General features: G+C 51.5%; 1 protein-coding gene across 4 annotated transcripts; it reads left to right on the forward strand.

Annotated features, from left to right (window-relative positions):
* The first annotated feature begins 48 nt into the window (after window positions 1-48).
* Window positions 49-18,379, forward strand: Nucb1 (nucleobindin 1). 4 transcript variants are annotated; one of them, XM_047528855.1, is made up of 13 exons: window positions 49-204; window positions 610-746; window positions 2,709-2,816; window positions 5,268-5,400; window positions 9,226-9,329; window positions 12,150-12,335; window positions 12,600-12,690; window positions 15,915-15,973; window positions 16,213-16,305; window positions 16,378-16,470; window positions 16,791-16,961; window positions 17,437-17,533; window positions 17,622-18,379. In XM_047528855.1, the coding sequence occupies exons 2-13, from the start codon at window positions 621-623 to the stop codon at window positions 17,732-17,734; spliced, it is 1,374 nt and encodes a 457-aa protein (XP_047384811.1). In that variant the 5' UTR covers window positions 49-204; window positions 610-620; the 3' UTR covers window positions 17,735-18,379. The 4 variants fall into 4 exon arrangements, with proteins under 4 accessions (XP_047384811.1, XP_047384812.1, XP_047384813.1 ...); XM_047528856.1 differs by having other exon boundaries at window positions 199-297; XM_047528857.1 differs by lacking the exon at window positions 49-204 and adding an exon at window positions 214-303.
* The last annotated feature ends 427 nt before the right edge of the window (window positions 18,380-18,806 follow it).

Below are 18,806 nucleotides of genomic sequence, written 5' to 3' on the forward strand. Positions count from 1 at the left end.
GAGCTGAGACTTTCGAGAATAGGGGAGAAGCTTCCGCAAGGGGTGGCGCCGTTAGACCCGGGCGCAGGAGTCCTGAGCTAACGTGGACCAATCAAGCTCCTAGGGAGGATCCTCCGCTGGAAAGTAGGCGTGGCCTAGGAGGGAAATCACCCGAAACGCAGGGGAGGTCCTTGCCCGGGAAAACGCCCTCTGCAGTGAAGAGAGGTGAGGGTCTGGGGTTCCAGATCCGAGTGCTGGGGAGGATGCGGGCCAGAGGGCTGGAACACTGAGCCCTGGAGGAGGATGGGTTGAGTGCCGGTACTTGTAGGTCCTGGGAGAAGAGGAGGCTGGGGGCCTGGGGTCTGGGCAGGCGGAGGTCAAGATCTTGGAGCTTCAGTCTGAGGAACGGGGTGTTGGGAGCGAGGACTCCTGGATGTGAGGACCCGGACTCCGGTGTTGGAGGAAGGGAAGACTAGAGGCCTGGTATACTGGGTCACACGTAACGAAATGCATTGACTCTTGCTTGTTGGAAGTGGGGGCGGCCCGGGGTTGCGCTCCGGGTCCGGGCAAGAGCGAGGCTTGGGACAATCGTTCATTATCCAGCTCTCCGCCTCCCTTCCTCCTCCACAGACCACGCCGCCATGCCTCCCACTTGGGCGCACGGAGCCCTCTTCCTCCTCCTGCCACCGCTGCTGCTGCGGGCCGGGCTGGCTGTGCCCCTGGAGCGGGGGGTGCCGGAGAAGGAGAGCCCCGCGACCGAGAGCCCGGTGAGTATTCCTGCCCTGCTCTCTGGCCAGAGGTTTGTAGTGGTACAATCCCCGCGCCCGCGCACACAAGCCCTCCGACCCCTCCCCACTGGCCGAATACTCCAGGGACTCCATGCCTCACCATTTACCTGCCATTCTTTGCAGTACCTAGGGATGTGACTTGGTGAAAAACTGGGGGTCCCTGACTCAGAAATGTGGAAATCAAGTCAGATTTTAAGTGAAATGTCAGCATCTCTCCCCACGTAAACCTGTTTGTTTTAAGATCCTCCCCGCGGAAGAAGGAATTTGGGGGTTGAGGGGAAAGAACGTTATTTCCAGCAGCCCCACAGCAATACCATACTAATTAGCTAGGGTAGTCTTACTGCGTGGAGCTCATGGAGATGTAATTTAAATTACAAAAAGGGCAGTTTATTAATTCCAACAAGTGTTTATCAAGGATGAAACCTTTGCCCTTAGAAGAGTTGGAACTTTAAAGATCCAGCACCCTGATCTGTGGCCTGAGGATGGACAGGTCACTGCATCTTGGGATAGATCATATCAACAATCTTGTGTGGCAGGTACCCACCCAGTATGTTAGGTGTTCATCCGGTGAAATCTTTGCAAACAGAAGGGCACCTTTGAGTCCCTTGTCCATTGTTCATTCTCTTGAGCATCTTCTGAGTCAGAACAGTGCTAATCACTAAAACTAGCTATTGTAACACCCCTGACCCCTTAGACCAGCCTGGCTCACTGAGAGAGAAGACAGAACAGGGCCTGGGGTGATGGGGTGAGGATCAGGGAGGGCAGGACAGGTGAACTGACTTGAAGTCGGAGAGGGAAGAATGTTGGATCAAAGGCAGGGAAGGAAGTGTGAGTGGGAAGGGAACAGTCTGGGAAAAGGCATTGTGGTGGGAGAGAGCAGAGTGTTTTGAGGGACTTTGAAGAGACCAGTGGGGCTGGAGCAAGGGAGAGAGGAGATCATGTGGGATCTTGTGAACCATGGTAGAGAATTTATTATTATTATTATTTTTTTTTTTTAGTGAGGATTGAACCCAGGGCTACTCTGCCACTGAGCCACAGTTCAACCCTTTTTGTTGTTTATTTTGGGACAGGGTCTTGCTAATTTGCCTAGAATGGCCTTGAACTTATGATCCTCCTGCCTCAAGCCTACCTGGGATCACAGGTGTGCACTACTGCACCCAGCTGAGATTTTACTTTTTTATTCCAAGATTAATAGAAAGAATGGAGGCTTATAAACCTGAGTAAGGTGGCCTGAGGATGTAGCACAGTGGGAGAGTGGCCTCTATGCATGAGCCCCTGGGTTCCATTCCCAAGACCTCAAAATAAATACATGAATAAAGTATACAAGAAGATGCAGGTAGGTTATGTGCAAATACTACATTATTTATATAGGGGACTTGAGCATTATGGAGTTTGGTATGTATTGGTGTTCTGGAACCAATCCATCATCCCTACGGAGGGATGACTATATTGTCCCTTTTATAGAGAGAAAGAGTAAAGCTCAGGGATAAGACAGGAGGCCAACAATCTTTGTCTTGTCACTTGCTATCCCCTAGAATAGCTCCTGGCCCATAGTAGGGCTCTGTCAGTGCTGGTTGAAGAGTGAACCAACCATAGTGTGTTTCGCTGTTTCCCAAAAAGGACGCACCCTCTAGGCACCCGTGCGTCAGCGCTGGGCTGGGTGTATATCCGAATGACTCATTTCATCTTCACTGCAGACCTGGGAAGGGTGAAGACTGTGGCCCAGGGGTCAGGCATCTGGCCTGTGATCACACACCCAATGGGGGTTGGAACCCAGGTCTGCTGGCCCCCGAGATCTTATCTCATGAAGTTGGCTCCTGCTCCATGGGGCAAGTCCCTGGGTTGCTCAGCTGCCACTCAAGAGTGGGACTGAGTTTCTGTCTATGGGAAGGAACCAGAGAGGGTAGAGGTGGGCTGCTATGTCTGTCCTTGTTGCCTCAGGACACGGGCCTCTACTACCACCGGTACCTACAGGAGGTCATCAACGTGCTGGAGACAGACGGGCACTTCCGGGAGAAGCTGCAGGCTGCCAACGCCGAGGATATCAAGGTGGGGGTGGGGGGTCTTGCTTGTAGAGCAAATATGGGTCCCACAGGGGTCATGGGGCTCCAGCTCTGACCGGGTTCTAGAAAGTGAAACTCAAGGAGAAAAGGGTGCTTCTCAGGGACACATAGCTGGGAAGGGATTTGGGAGCCCCCTAGAATATGTGAGGAAGGGGGAAGTCAGATGGGCATCTTCTAGTCTTGTCTCTTACCACTTACCAGGTATGGAACCTCACTTTGCTGTCCCTCAGTTTTTTCCTGTATAAAATGGGGATAATAATGGAGTTCGCCTCATGAGGTCCCTCACAGTCAGACTGTGTGGGAGAGGGAGGACATGCAGAGGGCTCAAGGTGCACGGGCCCCGTGGGGTCGGTTTGTCAGAGTGCTGAGCATGGCACCTTCTACAGAGGAAGGAGTCAAAGTGTAGAGGCGCTGGGCTCTCTCGCTCATTCTCATCTTCAGCCTCCAAGGGAGCCTTGACTGTCCCTATTTCACAGAGGGGGACACTGAGGCCCTGGTAGCAGTGTTTACTCACCCAGGGGCTGACTGAGCTTGGTACCACAGCAACCCCCTTCTAGCCCAGCCCCAGGCAGCATCCCCTGGAAGTTCCCTGTGGGAAGATAGAGCTGCCTGACCCTGTCCCCAACCTCCGCATGGAAATGTGGAAGAGCCACTCACTGTTCCAGCCCAGAGTTGTCCCAAACCTTGGCCCGGGAGGGGCCCCAAGGACTGAGACAGATTGGGAGGTGGCCCTGGTCCTCCTGGAAACCTCCAGACCCTCCTGGAGCTCCCATCTGTCCCAATCCAGTTGGCCCCTGAGTGGGACAACCACTTCCAGCTCAGGAAACAGACCCAGGAAGCCACCGTGTGTCCAGGACACAACTGGGAAGTGACTTCAGAGAGGCCAGTCAGGCACCTTCTTGAGTGGGTCTCTTCCAGGTTCAATCTCAGTTCCACCTTTTCTTGTCCCAGGCAGATGGTCACTTCTCTCTCTCCCTTGGTTTCCCCCTCTGGAAATGGGCAGTTTCCCTGCTGGGAGCAAAGTCTGTGAATCAGCAGTCGCCCCACTTCAAGTCCTGACCTGGCCATAAATGCCAGTCATCATTGTGCTGGTGGCAGTGATATTGGCCCCAGTTTGGGGAAGGGGGCTGTTATTTTTTTTTTTTTCATACAGGGATCGAAACCAGGGGCGCTTAAACATTAAGCCACATCCCCTGTTTGTTTAGAGATAGGTTCTCACTGAGTTGATTAGGGTCTCACTAAACGCTGTGACTGGCTTTGAACCTGTGATCTTCCTGCCTAAGCCTCCTGAGCTGCTGGGATTACAGGTGTGGCCACCACACCCAGCTTGGCCTCAGTTTTGAGATCCAGGAAAAGGGTGTGCTGCATTACAGTGCATCAGGTTTGGGGTTTGAATTCCAAATCCCAGGACTCCTGGTCCTGTGAGACCTGACTCCAGTGGTCATCAGGCTGGAAACTGATTTTCCATCCATATACACTGTCTGAGGGCCTTGGCCCATGTTGCTTCTCTTCCTGGGCCTCAGTTTGTACACCTGTCAGTTGGGGCTGTGGTCTGGGTTAGAGGATGGACTTAGCAGGCAGGATTACTTGCTGTTGCTGTGACAGCTACTGTGGTCACCTTGTCCTGTGGTGTCTGCAAGAGCCAAGCTCCCTGTGGGCTAGAGAGGTGGACGTGAGTCACAAAGTACACCATTGAAGTCTCAAAGGGAAGCCCCAAACAGAGCCTATCCAATCTGATGAGGGGGAGAGAGCATCTGGGGACAGGAGATGCTGAGTAAGGTTGAGTACCAGGTGGGAGTGTCCGAGGTACGGAAGTTAGCATGTGGCTTCAGGCAGGAGGAAATGTGTGTGCAGAAGGAGCTTTCTGGTGCCTCAAGCTGCTTGCCGTTGGCTCCTCGTGCTGACTTAAAGACAGGGAGACTTGCAGGACCTTAGTGTCATGGGAACACTGGGGGGTCCTGTGAGCGAAAGAGGGGCATGGTCATCTCTGATTCTGAGAAGCAAGGTGATGATAGAGGTAGTTCTGAGAAGCACTGTATTCAGCACAGGGTGGATCGGGGATCCTTGAATGAGAGAGGTCCCATATGCTTTGAGTTTTGAAGGACAGTGAGGGTCTGGTTAGGCTAGGTAGGGATGATGGACATGCATCCCAGCAGTGGGGATAGCATGTGCAAAGGCCCTGTGGTGGGCAACAGCCTTGTGAATGTGGGTGCCCACACCTGATTAATGCAACTGGAACCAAACACATGACTTGATATGTGATGGGAGCTGCAGTCTCTTAGGAAGTCAGGGCCTCACATGCCAGGCTGAGAGGCTAGGACCTGGTCCTGTAGGCTCTGGGAAGCCAGGGTCAGCTGTGAGCAGGGGAGGATGAGGCTGTCCATGGTGCCTTCTCTGGGTACCTAGCCTGACTGGTGTCTCATATCTCTCCTGGCAGAGTGGGAAACTGAGCCGAGAACTGGACTTCGTCAGCCACCATGTCCGCACCAAGCTGGATGAGCTCAAGCGACAGGAGGTGTCACGGCTGCGGATGCTGCTCAAAGCCAAGATGGATGCAGAACAGGAGACCAGTGAGCACAGGCGGGTCAGGGTGGGGTGGCCTGGCTTCCAGACCTCTGGGCAGATGGAACCTCACTCTCCTGTAAAATGTGCATAAGAGGTTGCTTGACTTTCCTCCCTGCCATGATTTCACGCTAACATTCCTTCATATGTTTTCCATTTCACTGTTTTGATATTCTTTTTAAAACATCATGGTCATTAATTTGTTTTGCGATGCTGGGGATGGAACCCAGGGCCTTGCGCACGCTAGGCAAGTGCTCGACTGCCTGGCTGCACCCTGGGCCCCCTTCGTTTCTTTCTTTGCCCTCCCCTCTGGAAAGACTGTAGCTTCTTAGCATTTATATCAGACACACACACACACACACACACACACACACACACACACACACACACACATTGGACAAGTGGAATACGTGATACTCACTGTTCTGGAGGCTGGGAAGTCTGCGCTCAAGGCGGCAACAGATCCGATGTCTGGCGGGGGCCGCCCTCGGCTTCATAGGTGGCCCTTTTCACTGTGTCTTCACATGGCAGAAGAACTGGGGCTGTATTGCGTAGTTGCTTTATTCAGCTTTAAAAAAATAATAATAATTTCTTAATGAACTGGGCAGGCTTCGATTCTGAGACCCCCCTCCTACGTCCAGATGCTGTACAGGGTTTGTTGGCATAGGTGCCTAGACTGTGCTCTTTCTTTTCTTTCTTTTTTTCTTTCTCTCTCTCTTTTTAATTTTTTAAAATATTTTTAGTTGTATATAGACACGATACCTTTATTTTATTTATTTAGTTTTATGTGGTGCTGAGGATCAAACCCAGTGCCTCACATGTGCCAGGCAAGCTCTACTCTGAGCTCCCCGACATGCTCTTTCTTTTAAATACCTTTATTGAAATAGGATGTGTATGCCTGCAGTTCCCCCATCTATGGTTCATTGGTTTTTAGGGAATACACAGGTATGGAGCAACTATCACCAAAGTCACTCTTAGAATGTTTTCATCACCCCAGAAAGAAACCCAGTTCCATTAGCTTCACTCTACTACTCTCCCCTGATGGCTGCTCATTGGCCTCCTGCCTCTCTGGATTTGCCTCTTGTGGACATTTCATACGTATGTGGCCTTTTACACCTGGCTTCTGTCCCTCTGCATCAGGTTCATCCACGTGGTCCCATCCATGTTTAGAGTTGGATAATGTTCCATTTTCTGGATATTTTGTTTGGCCACTCACCAGTTGATGGACAGACGTTGGGGTTGTTTGTACCTTTTGGCTCCTGTGAACCATCCTCTTTCATCATTGTGGCTTTGTGATACGTTCTGGTGTCTGCAACTTCTCCTTTCATCTCCTGACACCCATGAGGTGCTGATGGCACAGGTGGGGGACGCTGAGTGTTGTTGACAGGTGATGCTGAGGGTAGACAGGAGGCTGGACTTGGCTTTCCCATCCGCCCATCCGACTCCCACCTGTGGACCAGACGTGCTGAGTCCTCTTATGCCGGCCCTGGGCTGGTGCTGCATCTGTGAGGTGGGGGGAGGAGGATGAGCGTGGTCTGGAACCTGCGGTTGTGGCCTTCCTACCGTCCATCTGTGCCTGCTGCTTTAAGGGTTCCATTTCAGTCTCTGGTATATTCAGAGTTCCCTTGTCACTAAGAAGAAAAATCCCTCCTATGTGTTGGCTGCTTGGTGTGTACCAAGCATCGCTGTGCGGTTGTTGTTGTTGTTCCCTTCACAGCTCAAATCACACCCACACCTGAGCTAGTGCAGTAGTGCAGGCCTGAAATCCCAGTGCTGCAGGAGGCTGAGGCAGGTGATTTGCAAGGTGGAGGCCAGCCTCAGCAACTTAGCAAGGCCCTGTCTCAAAGTGAAAAATAAAAAGGGCTGGGGATGCGGCTCAGTGGTAGAGCACCCCTGGACTCAGTCCCCAGGACCAAAAGGAAAAAAAAAGCCAAAACATCCCCAAACCTGACCTTTTCTCTCCTCCATTGCTGCCCAGTCCAGCTGCCGTCCTCGCCCTCCCGGGGGTCCCAGCTGCCACGCTTGTTCCCTTTGTTCTGATTTCCACAGCGTGGCCACTGGGAGCAGCTAATGGGCCTTCGTTTCCTTTGACCACTCTGGCAAAGTACCTCGAGCTTTGTGTTCTGTTTACATTGATTGCTCACAGTGCTGGGGGCTGGAAGTCCAAGATAAGGCCCCCGCAGACTCGGCGTCTGCTAAGGGCTCGTTCCTCACAGGTGGCACTGCTGTGTTCCCTAAGGAGCAGAGGCACCAGCCCCCCCCAGGCCTCTCTTATGAGGACACTGGTTGCGTTTGTGAGGACAGAGCCCTCGAGGCCCCCTCAGCGCTCTCACGCTGGGAATCGAGCTACAGCACGTGAGTCTGAGGGATAGAGACACAGACACGGCACTGGGGCACTTAAAACAGCACGCGTGTGCTGTCTCAGTCTGGAGAGGGGACACTGGGAATCGGTCTTCCTGGGTGGAGTGAAGGTTGAGCAAGGCCCTGGGGGCCTCTCGGGGCACCTTTGTCCTTTGCAGCATGCAGGACTGCATTTCTTGGCGGCAGCTCCTTCTGCTGTCTGCAAAGCCAGCTGCGTAGTCTCTCTCTTTAGTCTTCCCTTTGCCTTCTATTGGTCTCAGAGGACCCGTGACGATGTTTCGGACTCCCTCTGACAGTTCAGGAGCACTCCCCATCTCAAGGGAGTGTCACAGTCCAAGGTCACGGATTTCACAGGTTCCAGGGATGAGGACCTGGATCACTTTTATGAGACAGTTATTTAGCCTGGTGTGACCCCCAGGTCAAGTCCTGCCCCACCTGGTTCAGCACCTGCCGTGTGGACTGGGGATGCTCAGTGGCAGAGCGCTCATCTAGTGCGCAGAGGCTCTGGGTGGCTCCCCAGGTTCCCAGGACTCAAGTTTGCTGTCCCATTGCTGCTGGGAGGCCAGACCGACCCCCGCCCCACACCCACCTGCCCCCATTGACAGGTGCCTGTGCCCTCCTGTGGGCCTCTAGCACAGCATCGTTAGTAATTGATGGAGGATGATAGGCGTTGCTTACCTCAGGACCTTCGCCCGTTGGGTCCCCTCTGCCTGTGACGTTCTTTCTTAGTGCTCTTTGCATTGCGGAGCTTTGGACTCATTGGGAATGCCACTTCAGCCTTCTCACTGACCCACCCTCACTGTCCTGCTCAGAAGAACCTCCCCTTGTGTGTTAGCGTCCTCTTTGGTGACGTGGTCATTCCCCGGTTGTGCTTTTCATCTTTCTAGGCCAGATGTATGCCAGGTGACAGATTGTTTCCTGCTGTGTCCAAAGTCAGATCCCCTCTCAGCTTCAGTTTTCACATCCATAAAATGGGGCTAATGATAGAACCCACCTTATCAGTTTGTTGTGAAAAGTCAGTGACTTACGTAGTTTAAGTGCTTAGAGCAGGGCCTGGCGTGTGGTAAGCGTTTGAAGCATCTGACTCAGTGGTGGGATCATCTCCTCTAGGATGCCCACCCTGATTCCCGCAGGCCCAGGTGGTGGTCCTCTGGGTTTCCCTGCACCCTCTGTAACTTCCCTTAGGGCATGCCTGGCCAAGATGAAAGAAAGGAAGTCCTTCGTGTTTTATTGTTTGGTTTTTGCTGAACTGGGGATTCACTCCAGGGCCTCATGCACTGAGCCACATCCCCAGCCCTTGTTCATTTTTCATTTTGAGACAGAGTCTTGCTAAGTTGCTTAGGGCCTCACCAAGTTGCTGAGCCTGGCTTCAGACTCTTGATTCTCCTTCCTGAGCCCCCTAGTAGCTGGGATTACAGGTGTGCGCCACCGCACCCAGCTCCATGTGTTGGTTTGAACTTTCCCTCATCCAGATGTGCAAGTGGATCACCTAAATCTTCTGAAGCAGTTTGAACACCTGGACCCACAGAACCAGCACACATTTGAGGCCCGAGACCTGGAGCTGCTCATCCAGACGGTATGGAGGGGCTGGGCTGAAGGGCACCGAAGGAAGCTTTTCAGGGTGCTGGTCTCTAGAAGGCCTCCCCCAGGTGTCTGCAGGAGAGCTGCAGGTGTAGGCAGGGTGGACTTTGCTGCCCTCAGGCCTGGCTCTGCTGCCCCCTGGCCTTGTCCTTCCTATGTGGTTTGCGGTAGGGACTGTTCTCTCTGTGACTTCATGGCAGGCCCAACAGTGCCCTCCCAAGGTGCCTGTGTCCTAATCCCAGAACCTGTGACTATTATTTGACATGGAAGGTGTGATTAATGAAAGATCTTGAGATGATGCAACGATCCTACATTATCCAGGTGGGCCCTAGGGGAGCAGAGGGAGATTGGATTATAGAAGCAGAAGTCCAGGCTGGGGGTGTGGCACAGTTGTAGAGAGCTTGCCTAGCATGCATGAGGCCCTGGGTTCCATCCCTGGCACTGCAGAAAAAGAAACAGAAGGCAGTGGGGATAGCTGGAGCCAGATGCCATGCTGCTGGCTTTGCAGATGGGGAAGGGTCCCTGGGCTACAGAATCAGCTCTCGAAGCCAGAGAAGGTGAGGAGGATTCTCCCTCAGAATCTGTAGAGGGATTCTGTCTCCACCAACACCTTGATTTCCACCTAGTGAAACTAATTTCACACCTGGACTCCAGTATGAGGTGATCAGTTTGTATCACTTTAAGTCATTAAGTTCTTGGTAAGTTGGGTTGGTGCTTGCGTGTAATCCCAGCGACTCTGGTGGCTTAAGCAGGAGGATTGCAAGTTTGAGGCTAGTCTGGGCAACTTTGCAGAAAATCAAAAGGGCTTGGGATGTAGCCCAGTGGGAGAGTACCCCTGGGTTCCATGCCCAGTACCAAATACTGAGCTATATCCCCAGCCCCCAAATAAAAGAGTAGTCCCTTGTTATAGGGGCCGAAGGAACCAAGATTCTGCATCTAAGAAATGAGGTCAATAGCCCTGTCTTGTGGGAAAGGCCAAGGAGAGGCCTGGGGAGTGGAAGAGGCTGCCAGGCCTACCTGGCCGCTGCCTTGCTCATGGCCCTTTCCCTAACTCCCCAGCACTCCCAGGAGAGATTCTGCCCTCTCTCTGGACCTGCCTGGCTCAGGCCCTTCTTTTCTGGTTCCTCTGGTGCTCCATCTAGTGGTCATGAAGATAAATAATAACATCAGACATTTTGTTGACAAATGAATTTTGTTTTTTGTAGTGCTGGGGTTCAGACTCAGGACTTCACACCCAGCAGGCAATCACTCTTCCACTGAGATACTCCCCCAAATTGCCTGATAAATTTCTTGCCACTTATTTTTGAAACATTCCAGAAACCATCCACTTCTCTCTAGTCCCACTGTCTCTACCCTGTCTGTCTCATGTCTTCATGGGGATCTCTGCTTCTGCCTCCACCACCTATAGCTGTGTTGGGGTCTGTCCTGTGCATTGTAGGCTGTTTACAGCAGCTTTAGTCTCCTCCCAATAGTTGCTTATAGATCTCTCAATAGATGCTTATAGATCTCCCCATTTTGTGACAAGCTAAAATGTTTCCCAACATTGACATCTGTCTCCTGGAGGTACAGCCATCCAGGTTGAGACTCCCTCTCTGCAGTCTGTCCACACATGCTGTATTAGTTTTCTATTGCTGCTATAACAAATGGTCACAAACTTAGCTTAAAACAGCATGATTCATTACCTTATTGTTTCTTTTGTATACATACATATTAGTTGTCAATTAACCTTTATTTTATTTATTTAAATGTGGTGCTGAGAATCAAAACCAGTGCTTCAAATATGCCAGGTAATCGCACTACCATTGAGCCACAACCCAAGCCCCTATCTTTCTTTCTTTTTTTTTTTTTTTTTTATGGTGGAGTTTGAACTCAGGAGTTCTTTACCACTGAGCTACATCCCCAGACCTTTTAAATATTTTTTTTAACTTTTGAGACAAGGTCTCACTGAGCTGCTCAGGCTGGTGTGGAATTTGTGTCCTCCTGCCTCAGAGCTGGAGTCTGGCTGTATGTTGCCTAGGCTGATATTGAACTCCTGGGTTCAAGTAGTTCTTCCACCTCAGCCTCCTAATTATCTGGGGCCACAGGTGTACATCACCATACCTGGCTTTTCACTACCCTTAGAGCTCTGTGGGTCAGATATCAACAGCGTCTCATGGGGTGTTTCCTGGGGCTACTGTAACAACAAATCACGAGACTTGGTGGCATAAAACAACATAAATTTTCCAGGCACCATGGTGCATGCCTGTAATCCCAGCAGCTCATGAGGATGAGGCAGGAAGATTGCAAGTTCAAAGTCAGCCTCAGCAACTTAGCAAGTCCCTAAGCAACTTGAAGAGACCCTGTCTCAAAATAAAATTAAAAATGGGCTAGGGATGTGGCTTAGTGGTTAAGTGCCCCTGGGTGGTTCAAGTTCAATCCCTGATACCACCAAAAAAAAAAAAAAAAAAAAGAAAGAAAAATTATATAGCTATTGAGATTTGATCACACCATAGACCCTGGATTTGAATCCTGGGCATCCAACTACATTGCTTTCCATGTTAGACCACCTACCATGTTGTTCCTTACTTATTTCTCCAAGAACTCATGATAAGAGTAGAGAGAAGCAGGTCAAAGTTGCTATTGCACAACTCATATACTCGCTTCTAAACAGAGAGGAGGGAGTGTTCTAGGGCAGGAATAGCCACAGAGAGCAAGATAGTGAGATCAGGTCATGGGTCTTGGCATAGGTGTAGGTTGGAGCTGCCTCTGACCAGGTTCCCAGCCGAGGGCCTGTCCAGGGCTAGAACTTGGTGAGTGACCTCCTGCCTTTCCACAGGCCACCCGGGACCTTGCACAGTATGATGCTGCCCATCATGAGGAATTCAAACGCTACGAGATGCTCAAGGAACATGAGAGACGCCGTTACCTAGAGTCACTGGGTGAGGAACAGCGGAAAGAGGCAGAGAGGAAGCTGGAAGAGCAACAGCGCCGGCACCGGGAGCACCCCAAAGTCAATGTGCCTGTAAGGTTGCTCATGTGTGCCCATGTTCAGCTCTCAGAGCACCACAAGACTGAAGTAGTTGAAGAACTACAACTTCCAGGAGCCCCTGAGGCAAAAGCCCCTGTTACTGTATTAGCCTGTCCCAGGGGCTACTGGGAATTGTAGTTTTCTTGATTTTTATTTTACTTGAGGGGAATATTTGTTGGATGGGGTAAAGAGTTCTCTAATTCTGTCCCATGACATCCAGACTCCTTGCTCATGAGCTGCTGCCTCTCCCCTCCACAGGGCAGCCAAGCCCAGTTGAAGGAGGTATGGGAGGAACTGGACGGATTAGACCCCAACAGGTTTAACCCCAAGACCTTCTTCATACTGCATGGTAAGGTGGGGAGGGTGTCCCAGACCCAGGCTGTACCTGGAGTCTCTGACCCAGCCTGATTGCCGAGAGGGGTCTTCCCATTCCACTGGGGCTTAATCAGGCCTCAGAGGCCTGAACTCATCTCCCCTGGTTGACCCGAAGGCCCTGGTCCTCCCTTTTGCTAGGGATAGGATCTTTCCTGGAAGGGCTGAGCCTCTTTTAGGACATCTCAGATGAGGCCTGAGTGCCCCCCAAACCACAGCAGCCCAGAAACCCTGATCCCCTATGGGAACCCTGTCACCCAGGTTTGGCTGCTCCCTACTAACCAGACGTCCAGAACCCTGGAAAGCCATTTCTCTGTAGTGGATCAGAGGCACATTCCTCTTTGTTTGAGAAGGGGCCTGTGTTGCCAGACCCTGCCAGGTGTTCCCCGGTCCCTGACCCCAGAAGCTTCACTTATCACCAGGGCTTCGTAGAACCTAATTTGTTCTTCTAGCAGATATTAACTAGGCTCACTGGTGTGGACCAAGCTTTGTTAAGACCCTGTGGATAAAACTGAGCAAGACAGAATTCCCCCAATCGAGGCAGTCGGCAAATAGATCATACTGTATTTTAGTGACTTATGAGAGAGGTGAGTGAGAGGCACTAGGGTTTTACAGAAGCCAGTTAAACTGATAACACCATCCATCAGATGCATCTCAATTTTAGGGATGATAAAATACAGAAGAGGAAAAGGTATCTCAGAATCAATGAAATGAGTTCTGCAGGAGTCTCAGGAGATGGAAAGAAGACAGCTAGGTTAAGGGATTTCAGTAGCCTCTGTAGATAACTTGTATCAGGCAGGGTTTTGTGAAATTATAGGGTCCAACTGGAAGCTTCTGTAGTGAGGAGACCCACAGCCATGTTGCCCAGCATGGTGGCCAATAGTCCATGTGGCTACTGAGTAGTTGGACTACTGACTGAGGAACTGAATTTTTGTTTTCTTTCTTAGTTTTGATAAATGAAGTCTTTTTATTTAATTTTTTTTTCAGCCAGGCATAGTGACACACACCAGTAATCCCAGTGATTAGGAGGGCCTGAGGCAGGATAATCACAAATTCAAGCCCAGCCTGGACAACTTAGTGAGACCCATAGCAACTTAGTGAGAACCTGTCTCAAAATAAAAAATAAAAAGGGATGGGGATATAGTTCAGTGGTAGAGTACCCCTGAGTTTAATCCCCAGTACCAAAAACAAATTTTTTTTGCCTTGTTAGTTAATCTTTTTTTAAAAAATTTTTTTTAAATTTTTAGTTGTAGATGGACACAGTAACTTTATTTATTTATTTTTTTATGTGGTGCTGAGAATTGAACCCAGTGCTTCATGCATGCTAGGCAAGTGCTCTCCCACTGAGCCACAACCCCAGCCCCCATGTTAATCATTTTTAAATGCACATAAAGTTCAGTAGCATAAAGTATATTTACATTGTTGTGATCCAGTTCCCAGGGAATCTTTTCATCTAGCATAGCTGAAACTCTGTACCCATCAAACAACTGCCTGTTAACCCCTCACTCCAGCCCCTGGCAGCCACGCTTCTGCTCTCCGTCTCTATCTGAGTAGAATCATACAGAATTTGCCTTTTTTGTGACTGGCTTATTTCATTTGTGTTTTTTTGTGGTACTTGATGCCAATTGCAGTTGCCCCGTGTGGCTGCAGTGGCTGCGAGTTTCAAGAGAGCACATTTGAACAACAAACTCCACAAAGTTTGCACTTTGTGGCTGTTTGGAGGAAGAACATTTTAGATGGGGGACAGCAAGCTCACGTAGGGAGCATGAACTTGGGATTCCAGGCTGTGGGAGCAGAATGCATGAAGAGTGATTGCAGAGGTTGCAGCCTCCACCAGGGGCCCTGTGGCAAGGAAAAGGAACTTGGATTTCATAATCTACCTGAGTGCTATGTTGAGGACAGACTCTAGGGAAAGGGCCAAAGCCAGGAGTCTAGTGAGGAGGGTGAAATGTGAGTGGCTGGACCATGGAAAATAGGGAGAAGTGCTTGGAGTCTGGAATCACCTTGAAAGTCCAGCTGGTAGATCTTGCAAGTAAACTGGATTATTTGTAAGAGGGTCAAAGGTGGCTCCAAGGTATTTGTCCCAAGCAACTTCAAGGAACCTTCTGGTTTCCCTCTAGACATGAGACGGATGTGATTGCTGGGGAAGGTGGGTCTGCTCGGGTTAAATTAGAGTGTCTGTTACACATCCAGGTAGAGAGGGAGAGTAGACAGTTGCATGTTCAAGTGTGGAGGCTATTTGTGGATGACTCTCAAATCTGAAAAGCTGGAAGAGTGCATCCAGGGAAGGTCCTGGCCAGTAGAACTCTGATGGGAAAAGTACCATGTTTGCCTTCTCCAGTATGACAGCCACCAGCCACCTACAGCTATTAGTATTGCCACGTAGCAAGTGGGACTGCTAAACTGAGATTCAAATTGTATTTAATCTTTTATTTTTAGGTTCTGGGACTTGAACACAGAGGCGCTCTACTACTGAGCTACATCCCCAACCCTAAATTTTGTTAAATCTTAATATTTTAAATTTAAACAGCCCATGTGACTGGCGACTCTCACATTAGATAGCACAGATCCAGTATAGGTGAAGAAGTGGCCCCCAAGCCAGATCCCTGGGGTGCACCAGATACATAGAGGTCAGCAAAAGAATTGAGATGGAAACTGGCAAAGGAGACTGGAGGCTCAGCCTTAGAGGAACAGTGGAAGCTAAGGAAATAGTCAAGGGTTCTGGGATGCCTCAGTAGAAACAGGTTGTTGATCCGGTATGAGCAGAAAAGGGAGGGGCAGAGACAGGGAATATGGTGAGCTTGGAGCCCCGAAGCTGGATGAGGTCCCTGGCAACTGGAGGTAGCCCTGGCTCAGCCCTGGGAGGCAGAGGTCCCTACCCACCCTGGATTCTGTGCAAAGGGGCTGATACTGTGTCTGAAGTACCGGGTACTAAGTACAGAGAGAGTCCCGTGTGACAGTGGGCCCAACTCATCTCCATTCTCAGGACTCTGGTTACGAGGGAATGAGCTGTCCTAGCAAATGGGCCTAGCAGGGGTGCTGGAACCTGCATGTCACCATTCCACTGCCAGAGACCCATCATTACCTGTCCCCTGGTAATCCCCATATCAGTCCCAAAATTTCTTTACCAGTTGGTCCCTTGGAAATCAGACCCACCCCGTCCTCTGTCCCCTAGACACCTTGCTGTCTCCTCCCCCTCAGACATCAACAGTGATGGCGTCCTGGATGAGCAGGAGCTAGAGGCCCTCTTCACGAAGGAGGTGAGTGTCCTAGAAGCTGTGGGCAGAGGGAACACCCACATCAGCCACATGTCCCCTCAGGGGTCCTCTTGGTCCCCTTCAGTCTTCCTGGGTGGGAGTTCAGGGACGACTACAATTCCCAGCAGCCCCTAGGGCAGAGAGGTTGTGAGGCGAGTCCTGCTGGGTGTTGAAGTTGTCTGGTGTATCAAGAAGTTATCCTGGCCCTCTCAGTACTTTATAATTCTCACACAACCCCGCAGCTGGAGAAGGTGTACGACCCAAAGAACGAGGAGGATGACATGCGGGAGATGGAGGAGGAGCGCCTGCGCATGCGGGAGCACGTGATGAAGAATGTGAGATGGGGAAATGGGCCAGGGAGGGCACTGGCCTCAGCTCTTGGCCCTTACCCTGTTCTGGTTCCCCAGGTGGACACAAACCAGGACCGGCTAGTGACCCTGGAGGAGTTCCTTGCGTCCACACAGAGGAAGGAATATGGGGACACTGGGGAGGGATGGGAGGTAAGAACATTGGGAACAATCTGGAGCCTAAATATTTTGCTTTCCCAGTTCTAACTTTTCTTTCAAGATCTCTGGCAGCTTTTCATACTCTCTGGGTCTTTGTCCCCTTTTCTGTAGGTATCTGTCCCATATTTCTGGGTCTCTGTGCTGTCTTCTTTCTAGCCCTTTATCACACACTCCACCTCCGCTGGGGTCTCTTTTACCTACACACCTCTAGCCTCCCAGCCTTCTCTAAGCCTCTTTTGGCAGAGCCCTCTCCAACATGGGTGGGACAAGGCTGGAGTTGGCCCTATTGATGACCCTTGTCTGGGACCTTGCAGACAGTGGAAATGCACCCAGCCTACACAGAGGAAGAGCTGAGGCGTTTTGAGGAGGAGCTGGCCGCCCGGGAGGCAGAGCTGAATGCCAAGGCCCAGCGCCTCAGCCAGGAGACAGAGGCCTTAGGGCGGTCTCAGGGCCGCCTGGAAGCCCAGAAGAGAGAGCTGCAGCAGGTGACTGACTGAGCTGACTGGGGAAGTTGGGCCCTTCCTCTGGGTCTCTGGTGGCACTGTCCTTGTCCATCTGGGTGCCCAGAGACTGGGAAGGCCTGTGTCCACCTTGTTAATCACTGGTAGATCCTCAGCTGCCATCTTAAGTAAGGGCAGTCGTTTGCTGGCTGTACCGTGACCGCCATGTTAGATGAGCGCAGTGGGAATGTTGATGAGGGGGAAAGGCCAGGCAGGGAAGAGAAGGATTCGGTGAGGGCTTCCCTGTCCCAAGGCAGCATTCAAGCCATGACAGAAGAGAACTGGATCCTTAATTAGGATTAAGCCTACCTCTCAGTGATTGAGAAAAACTGAGGCCCATAGAAAGGGGACTAGCCCAAGACCACTTAACAGGTTGCAGTGGAGTCTCAGTTTGGGGACCCAGGCCCGTGCAAGTTGGAAAGCCAGTGTCATAACCTCCTTGTGTGCCCCACTCCTATAGGCCGTTCTGCACATGGAGCAAAGGAAGCAGGAGCAGGAGGCCCGTAACGCACCCCCTGCCAGCCCTGAAGGAGAGCTCAAGTTCCACCCCGACACAGGTGCTGGTCCTGGGCCGAGGCAGGAGGGCTGGGACTCCTGGGTTCCTGGGTTAGGACTGGGTGTCACCATTTCCTCCTCCATTTCCAGGTGATGTCCCTGTCCCAGCTCCAGCTGGTGACCAGAAGGATGTTGATACTTCTGAAAAGAAGATTCCTGAACAGCCTCCTGAGGTGCCCCAGCTGGATTCTCAGCACCTATGATCCTCCAGGAACCCCAGCCCTCCTCATTCCTACAGTGACAGCTGACAGGAGCTGGAGGAAGTCTCTCAGCCAGCCTTCTCCAGGGTCAGCAGCACACGACCTCCAAGAGGAGGGGGACAGGGTAGCGTTTCATGCATTGCTTCTCAGGCCCTGTATACGACCATATTGCAGGTCTCAGCTTTCCTAGCTTCTGAGTCTGTGGTTCTTTCTTCCTGTCCCTTCCCTGGGGCCTGCCTTCTCTCATGTCCAATCAGGTACCCACTGGGTCAGCTTAATTTGGGGATGCCCCTGCTTGCTCTCAGGAGCACCAGCTCTGTGCCTGCCTTCCCAGAGGGTTTGGCCTCAGCTGCCCCTGGTTGAGGTTGCTCAGGCTTCTTGTGTCCCCACAGCTGCCTGGAATCCTGCCTGCTGCTCTGGGCCCAGCTTCTTCTGGTTTATGGGAACTTAGATGGTCCTGCAAGACCTTGTCCTACTTTTGGTGGGACCAGTGATGCCTCAGTGTCCTTTCTGTGGCTGAATGCTGAGGGACAGGAGGGCTCTCAGCATAGCTGGTTAGCTCTGCTACCTGGAGTCTGGACTCTCCCTGGACCCCTGGCTTCCAGCCACCTCTTGGCCCCCAGCCCCACCCCACACTGCCCTGGGAGGTATTTGGAGCTCCCCCTGCCCCCCCAAGACCCAGTCCCAGCCCCTTAACCTCACCTGGGAGGCCCTGAAGGTTGGTCCTGCCCGTGCTTTAGACCTCATCTCCCAGGGCTCCTCCCCTGCACTGTGCTCCAGTTCCATCTCAATGCACTGTGTGGAACAAACATGCTTCTGTGTCCATGTGTATATGCTGTTCCCTCCAAAATGTCACCCGCATGTCACCTGCCACAGTCCTCTTACAGTCTGCTCCTCACAAGTTTACTGGCTTCCCATGGGACCCCTTTAGTCACAAGGAGAGAAAACACAAACCTGAGCTTAAAAAAAGAAAAAAGAAAGAAGCCCAAGGTAGGAAGGCTTCAGGGTTGTCAGGGAACCAGGTTCTCCCATCCCCCATCTGTGGAACTCCCCCGTGGTCCCAAAGTAGCTGCAG

This window comes from Sciurus carolinensis, chromosome 16, assembly GCF_902686445.1.
Source record: "Sciurus carolinensis chromosome 16, mSciCar1.2, whole genome shotgun sequence".
Lineage (NCBI taxonomy): Eukaryota > Metazoa > Chordata > Mammalia > Rodentia > Sciuridae > Sciurus > Sciurus carolinensis.

Coding starts and splice junctions, on each gene's coding strand:
- Nucb1 (XM_047528855.1), top strand. CDS start 621: ATGCCTCCCACTTGGGCGCACGGAGCCCTCTTCCTCCTCCTGCCACCG. Junction 12,336..12,599: donor ACCCCAAAGTCAATGTGCCT/GTAAGGTTGCTC, acceptor TCCCCTCCACAG/GGCAGCCAAGCCCAGTTGAA. Junction 12,691..15,914: donor GACCTTCTTCATACTGCATG/GTAAGGTGGGGA, acceptor CCTCCCCCTCAG/ACATCAACAGTGATGGCGTC.